Source organism: Salvia splendens, chromosome 1 (assembly GCF_004379255.2).
Source record: "Salvia splendens isolate huo1 chromosome 1, SspV2, whole genome shotgun sequence".
NCBI classification, from domain to species: domain Eukaryota; kingdom Viridiplantae; phylum Streptophyta; class Magnoliopsida; order Lamiales; family Lamiaceae; genus Salvia; species Salvia splendens.
In genome coordinates, this window is record NC_056032.1 from 21554998 (window position 1) to 21563672 (window position 8675).

The 8675-nt window shown below is 32.1% G+C and overlaps 1 protein-coding gene across 1 annotated transcript; it reads left to right on the plus strand.

The window, feature by feature from the left end:
• The first annotated feature begins 5192 nt into the window (after positions 1–5192).
• LOC121748390 (ATP-dependent DNA helicase PIF1-like) lies at positions 5193–6278 on the plus strand. Its single transcript, XM_042142755.1, has one exon. It carries the CDS (start codon positions 5193–5195, stop codon positions 6276–6278), a length of 1086 nt encoding a protein of 361 aa, XP_041998689.1.
• Positions 6279–8675: the final 2397 nt, after the last annotated feature.

Consider the following 8675-nt stretch of genomic DNA (forward strand, 5'->3'; position numbering starts at 1 on the left):
CAAATATACATCAAGATATAATTAGTTCATAAATCCTAACCCGAAAAAAATCCAAACCCTAACCCGAAAAAAACCAAAACCCTTACCCAACCTGAAATCATCGTGTTCTTATTGGGTCACATTCCATTAGCTTTGTACATGTCCGTGTCATGTCAAAAAAATTTAGTCATTATAGTGATTAAAATCATTTACATATCTAATACAAAAGCTGCAAATACACATCAACAAATAATTAGTTCCTAAACCCTAAATCCAAACAGTAACCCTAAACCCTAAGAATATGAGAATTAAAAAAAATAAAGTGACGGATAAAAGAACGGGAATTGAAGTTATGAAGTTGCTGGTCGTGGGATGAAACAAGTTAAATACACTGATAGAGCGAAAATATAAATAAAAATTAACTTAGAATATATAAACAAATAGCCAATGTTTTTTAATACTTCTTTAATTAATGCCGAATGAGGTTTACACACCCACCAAGTGTTCGATTAAAGTCTTTAATTAGTTGTTGGGGTTAACTCAACATCCACCAAGTTTTTAAACTTATATCTTTGATTTATTGGAGTTAAGGAATGATATTTCCATCAATTTTAGCTCAAAATTATTTTTCTTGAGTGGGGTATGTTTGGAGCTTTTATAATTAGCCATTGTTAACAATGAAGAAGGAGTGGAGTGTAGAGAATAGGACTCACTATTTTATAGTGAAATATGAACGTTTGGATACCCAAAATTAGTTGTGTTTGCTTTGGAATGTACAATGAAGAATGAGTGGAGTGGAGTGGAGTGTAGAGAATAGAACTCGCTATTTTATAGTGAATTCTGGACGTTTGGATACCCAAAAATTAGTTGTGTTTGCTTTGGAGTGTACAATAAAGAATGAGTGGAGTGTAGAGAATAGGACTCACTATTTTATAGTGAAATATGGATGTTTGGATACCCAAAATTAGTTGTGTTTGCTTTGGAATGTACAATGAAGAATGAGTGAAGTAGAGTGTAGAGAATAAGACTCACTATTTTATAGTGAAATATGGACATTTGGATACCCAAAATTAGTTGTGTTTGCTTTGGAATGTACAATAAAGAATGAGTGGAGTATAGAGAATAGGACTAGCTATTTTATAGTGAAATATGGACGTTTGGATACCCAAAATTAGTTGTGTTTGCTTTGGAATGTACAATAAAGAATGAGTGGAGTGTAGAGAATAGGACTCACTATTTTATAGTGAAATATGGATGTTTGGATACCCAAAATTAGTTGTGTTTGCTTTGGAATGTACAATGAAGAATGAGTGGAGTAGAGTGTAGAGAATAAGACTCGCTATTTTATAGTGAAATATGGACATTTGGATACCCAAAATTAGTTGTGTTTGCTTTGGAATCTATACTAATCTAAAGTGGCAGTTTAATGAAAAGACAATTTTATCCTTTTTGGAGGGAAAATGTGAAAGCTATTTTGTTTAACCTTTTGGTCATTTTGAGAAATGACAACTATTGGACAGAAAAGAGGCAGCTCCTATTGAGTCTGCACATTTTGTTTACCCTTTTACTTCTCAAAGAAGATTAAACATCTATATAAAACACACCATTAATTGAATCTGCACATTTGTAGACTAATTTTCTGATTTTTTTTATTTTTGATTGCAGCATAGCAGAGCTCTTTGAATTCGGCGACAGCTCCGGCAACAAGTGACGACGGCGGCAAAGCTGAGGGAGGAGGGGTGGCGGCGGCAAGGCAGTGGTTGGCCGAGTGAAAGTGAGGTATCCGGAGCGAGAGAGATGGGGAGGAGAGGTGAGAAGACGAAAAAGAAGAGGAATGAGAGAGAGAAGAATGACGACGGTGGCGGCTACCAGGCAGCCACGTCGTCCATCTCCAGATTAATTCAAATATCCAATCTTTACCCGCAGGGGAAGAAGAAAAAGGAGTGGAAAGAGAAAGAGAGAAGCTGACGCCGACCATGCCGCTGTGCAAGCGGGGCAGCGAGGCTGCGAGGCTACGAGGCAGCTGGCGGGTGAGGCGGCGAGACGGCTGGTGAGTGTGGCTAGGGTTGCAGAACCAAAAACTCCTCCCAGTGAGGCTGGCATCTACCGTTCAAGGGAGAGAGGGAGAAAGATTGAGGCGCAACATTCATCTAGGGTTTAAAGGAATAGTTATTGTATATAATTGGGCTTTAATTTAGGCTTTAATTGTATGATATGAAGTAGTTTAGATTTTATAAATTTTATGTAGTGGAGTAGTATAGAATTTATATTTAATGTTTTTTAATTTAAATCGAATTTTATAGTTGCAAGCAAAGTTGCAACTTGCAACCATATTCAAAAGGCTACAATCAAAAAATATTTGCAACCAAAGTTTTAATATGCTGCGATAATTATTTGATCTTTCTCACAAATATCAGCATAGATCATATAGTCTGTGTTTCTATACCCAAAAACATCGGGTGCTGCATCCCATATTAGTTTTATTTTTTATTTTTATTTTTTATTTTTTCATTTTTGTAATATTTTCATTATGAAAAATGATAAACTTTTTCGATCTTAAATTTGTGGAGTACTATGCTTCTTTTAATCATATTTGCATTATAATGAACATTATATATATTGGTATCATTTTTTTGAATAAGTATTCTGCATGATTAAAATATTTGCTAACGTATTTTAATTAAGTTTCTTTTAAAATCTCCCCATTAATAATTGTGTTGATGTCATGAATTTAGCTCTTTTGCTTGACATCCAATCAATTTTAACCACATTAACCTCTTCCACTTTTTTAGTTATAGTTTAATTACTTATTCTGACTCTTACAAGACAATGAAAAATCAAAGTACAAAGAATAGAGTGTGCAAATGAATATTCATGTGCGAAATCATGAAAATTTATCCCACATTCTTGCACTACAATATCCACTTTTATTTTATTGTGGTGATCGATGGTTATAGAGAAGATATTGGATTTTTCAATTGTATTGATTTTTACTTTAATTCTTATCCACTCAACTCATAAAGATAAATATTTATAAATTTCTGGACTTTACAGGCAAGCAATGGGGGCGGACTATAGTCCAGACTATACATAGTCTGGAATATAGTCCATCATTGCGGGCACCTGGACTGTAGCCCGCCATTGCAGGCACCTGGATTACAGCTCGGACTATGATTTTCTAATTTTTTATTTATTTTTGTTTTTATTCACATTTTCCATTCTATAAATACACCATATTATCTTCATTTCTCACGTCTTCCAATCTCTTTCCCCAACTCACTTCCCATCGAAAAAATTTGTTCATGTAACCGTTGAAATTGTATATTTAGTATTGCACGTTGTATTTTTTTGACTTTTTAATAAAACGAAGTTTTCCATATTGTGGTCTTAAACTTATGTATATTGAAAATCTAAGTTGTGTTAGTAATTTTTTTTTCACAAATTACAAATATATTAAATTTTATTTTGAATAGGAAATTTTATTTTAGATTAGGACTAGAAGATCATTCTTCCTTTTTAATTAAAAAATACTCCACCCGTCCCAGATTAATTGTCACTCTTTGATCGGGCACGAGTTTTAAGAAATGTAAAGAAAAGTTTGTTGACAAAGTTAGTGGAATGTGGGACCCACTTTTTTATATTTGTTTTATAATAAAATGTGAGTGAAAAGAGTTAGTGGAATGTGGGACCTACTTACCATTTACGGTAAAAATGAAGTATGACAATTATTGAGGGACAGAATGATATGGAAAAGAGTGACAATTAATCAGGGACGCAGGGAGTATATAATTATAGTTTTTTAATTATATACAATTTATATTCATTAGCTGAAATTTTCTTTGGTCCGTGCATAGCACGGGTATTAAAAGACATTTTTTTAGTCATTGACAATTGTTTGTTGCAATTTCAAGAGTAACGAGTCCATGAATGATTAAAGGTTTTAGTCTATACTGAGGGGTAATTACACCATACATACAAAATATTTCACTAATATTTTAAATTTGTGAAAAAGTTTTAAGTTAGCATATATCAGACATAAAGTTTGATTATTGTTTTTAAATTTCAATATTTTGAGTTATTCAGTTGGATTAGTATGAAATATAAATTATACTTTTATAGTATTCCCTCTGTCCTAACTAAGTTGAGTCAAAACTTTTGGGCACGACGGTTAAGAAATTGTGTTAAAAAGTAGGAGAGACAAATAAAGAAAGATAAAGAGAAAGTAAAGTAGATTATGGAATTAAATAAAAGTGACTTGATGTTTTTTAGTCAAAAAAAGAAAACGACGCAACTTAGTTGGGACATCCCAAAAAGAAAACTTAGTTGGGACGGTGGGAGTAGCATATTGTGATTGAGACGAGTTAGTGAAATGTGAAGTTCACTTACTAAAATAAAAGAGTAAAATGAGATCATTATATATGGACGAAGCGAAAAGGAAATAAAATTAAAATTCTTCGCTGACAAAGGAAGTATTGCGGGCACCTAGACTATAATTTGATAGTTTTTTATTTAATTTTTGTTTCTATTCATAGTTTCCACTCTATAAATACACCATATTTTATCTTCATTTTTCATGTCTTCCAATCTCTTTCCCCAACTCACTTTCCGTCGGAGAAATTTGGCCATGTAACTGTTGAAATTGTATTTTTTAGTATTGCGCCTTATACTATTTCGAGCTAAAAAGAGGTGCTACAAAAATGGCGTCGAGCGTGAGAGAGGAGAAAGAGAGAAGGGACGCCACTTTTAGGATGGGGGTTTATTAATTTATGTATTCCATAATTTTTGGGCTTTATTATGGGTATTAATGTACTACTTGGGTATTATATTGAGATTTAAATATATACTCATTTAATACTTAAAGGTTTCAATTTGGGTGTTTTGCTTGATTATGTCTTAAATTAGCCGGGATCCGTTCATGATACTATTACTGCAATGGATGTACTGGTAAAACTTTTATATGGAAATTTTTGTTAGGCGGGATCCGTTCTAAGGGTGATATTGTTTTAAACGTGGCATCCAATGACATAGCTTCTTTACTTTTGTCTGGAGGTAGAACAGTTCATTCTTGATTTAAGATTCCCATCATTGTTAATGAAGATTCTATGTGCAATATAAAACCAGGGAGTGCACTTGCTGAACTGATTGTAAGAGCTAAGCTTATCATATGGGATGAAGCTCCGATGATTCATAAACATTGCGTACAAGCCGTGGATATGACTTTCAGAGATATCATGCTTGTATGTAATGAACTCAGTACAGACAAACCCTTTGGCGGAAAAACAGTAGTTTTTGGTGGTGACTTCGGACAAATCTTATCAGTTGTTCCTAAGGGTAGTAGGCAAGATGTTGTGAATGCCGCTATTAACTCTTCATATCTTTGGAGGAATTGCACAGTTCTGAGGTTGACCAAAAACATGCGACTTTTGAGTGATGCATCTTCTGATGAAGTTTCACGATTGAAGGAATTTTCTTCTTGGGTTGCTTCTATTGGAGATGGAGTTGTTGGTGGTCCAAATGATGGTGAAGTGACTATTGATCTCCCTTCAGACATTGTTTTGTCTAATTCTGGGGATCCTCTTAGAACAATTGTTTCAACGATATATCCGTCCTATATGAATCATGAAGAGTTGAGTAATTGTTTGCATGAGCGTGCCATACTTGCTCCTACTTTAGAGGTTGTTGATGAGGTTAACCAATTCATGATGTCGTTGAATCAGTCTCAGGGTCGAGTTTATTTGAGTTCTGATAGTATCTCAAACTCAGATTTGACCTCAAATGGCTTAGCTGAGATACATTCTGTTGAATTTTTGAATAAGTTCAAGTGTTCATGTACACATAATCATGAATTGTTGTTGAAAGTTGGTACTCTTGTGATGTTGTTAAGGATTATAGATCACTCGAATGGATTGTGTAATGGCACCAGACTGGTAATTACGCGTTTGGGTGATTATGTTTTGGAGGGACAAGTATTGGGTGGCCATAATGTTGGTCATAAAGTTTTGATTTCCCGAATGTCTTTAATACCATCTGATCCAAGGTTGCCATTCAAATTCCAACGACGACAATTTCCTTTGGCTGTGTCGTATGCAATGACCATTAACAAAAGTCAAGGTCAATCTCTGTCTCATGTTGGATTATTTTTACGAAAACCAGTGTTCAGTCATGGACAATTGTATGTTGCTATATCTAGAGTTACGAGTGGTGGAGGTCTCAAGATTTTAGTTTGTGGAGATGAAGATGATAATAGAAGCGATGCTACTGTTAATGTTGTTTACAAAGAAGTTTTTCAAAACTTATGAACTATTGGTTGGTTTGATATTGTTTTCTAATTTTTCTCTTTAATCTCTACTCAAATAACATGTTCTTTATTTGTGTATCTTATTCTAACTAACTTATACTCTTTGATCATTAGTCATACATCTCTTATTTGTCATTTATTTTACTCCACTTATTTATAATCACATTTATGTTTTTGTAAATCTTTATATTGTTTTTAATTCTTAGTTTCTATATTTCATTAAATTTATATTCATTATTTAAAAATTATATGTCCCGTGCATAGCACGGGTGTAAATACTAGTGTGTAATAAAGAATGAGTGGAGTGTAGAGAATAGGACTAGCTATTTTATAGTGAAATATGGACGTTTGGATACCCAAAATTAGTTGTTTGCTTTGGAATGTACAATAAAGAATTAGCGGAGTGTAGAGAATAGGACTCACTATTTTATAGTGAAATATGGATGTTTGGATACCCAAAATTAGCTGTGTTTGCTTTGGAATGTACGATAAAGAATGAGTGGAGTAGAGTGTAGAGAATAAGACTCGCTATTTTATAGTGAAATATGGACATTTGGATACCCAAAATTAGTTGTGTTTGCTTTGGAATGTGCAATAAAGAATGAGTGGAGTGTAGAGAATATGACTAGCTATTTTATAGTGAAATATGGACGTTTGGATACCCAAAATTAGTTGTTTGCTTTGGAATGTACAATAAAGAATTAGTGGAGTGTAGAGAATAGGACTCACTATTTTATAGTGAAATATGGATGTTTGGATACCCAAAATTAGTTGTGTTTGCTTTGGAATGGACAATGAAGAATGAGTGGAGTGGAGTGGAGTGGAGTGTAGAGAATATGACTCACTATTTTATAGTGAAATATGGACATTTGGGTACCCAAAATTACTTAGTTTGCTTTGGAATGTTCAATAAACTAATATTGTTGTTGGAAGTGGAAAATAGTTGGATATTTCTCTTCCAACGACACAACTTTTAATGCTACAATCACCACTTTAACTAAATTGAAAATATATGTGTGTTATTTTACATAACAATAGTATGTTACTCATATTATAAAATTTTAGCGATATATAACTTATATTTATAATTTTATTAGTGATGTGATGTTATAGAGAGTTTGTGTGATGTCATACCAATAAACATATAATGTTAATATATACATTACTTGTCGTTTAGCTAGTTTTGTTATTTTTATAAAAAATGATACTTTCATCATGAATAGGATAATTATTTTTCATTTTGGTCCGCTCACGAATAAGAGTCCCGATTCACTTTTATTATAAATGATATATAGGTCACACATTCCACTAACTCATTTTATTCACATTTCATTTAAATAAACAAGATGACAAAAAAAAATTATTATTATATTTTGGTTTGTTTGTCTGTCGTGATTTTCTCATCAAATTTATCGTGTGTGTAATATTAGATCATAATAAGTATATTCAAAAAATTATTTAATCAAATACTGTCATTAAAGGGGTTGGATGAGAATAAATTTATTTGCAATATCAAATAACAAGCACATTCAAAATTTCATTTAACCAAAAAATATTGTTATTAAGATTTCTCTAATAAATGAAGACTAATGTCATTAGTGTTTTTATTTTTATTAAATCAGTAATTGATCCATCTATTTTGCAACATTAGATCTCAATCGACACTAATGTCATTAATATGTTTGTTACAAATACAATAGTTACTGGTAGATGACAATAATTTACTAATTGTTCTATTTACTTTACAACATTAATTCTCAATGACGAGATTTGATCTCTCTATTTTGCAACATTGGATCTCAATCAAGACTAATGTCGTTAGTATCTCTCTTACGAACCAAATAAAACAATTAGGTTGTTTACCCTTTAATAAAAAAGGTTGGGTGAGAATAAATTACTAATTGATCTATCTTGTTTGTAATATTAGATCTTAAGCATATTCAAAAATTTATTTAATCAAATACAAACGTTATTAAATGGATTGGATGAGAACAAATCACTAATTAAATTTCTGCATTATAAAATCACAAGCATATTATAAAATTATTTGACTCTAAAGCCTATTAAAAAATTATTTTATCAAATCACTAATTGATCTATCTATTTTGCAACATGAGATCTCAATCACGACTAATGCCATTAATTTTTTTTATTACAAATCAAATAGTTACTAGATGACAATAATTAACTAATTGATCTATTTACTTTGCGACAATAGATCTCAATGAGACAAGGTTTGATCTAGTTCACTTTTGATAACAAATTGAATAGTTCACTTTGATCTATCTATTTTTTTTATATTAGATGTCAAGTATATTAAAATTTGAAATGCACTCATATAACATGGATACCGCCAGAGACCGATCCAGAAATTATATTTCGAGAGGTCGAACATAGT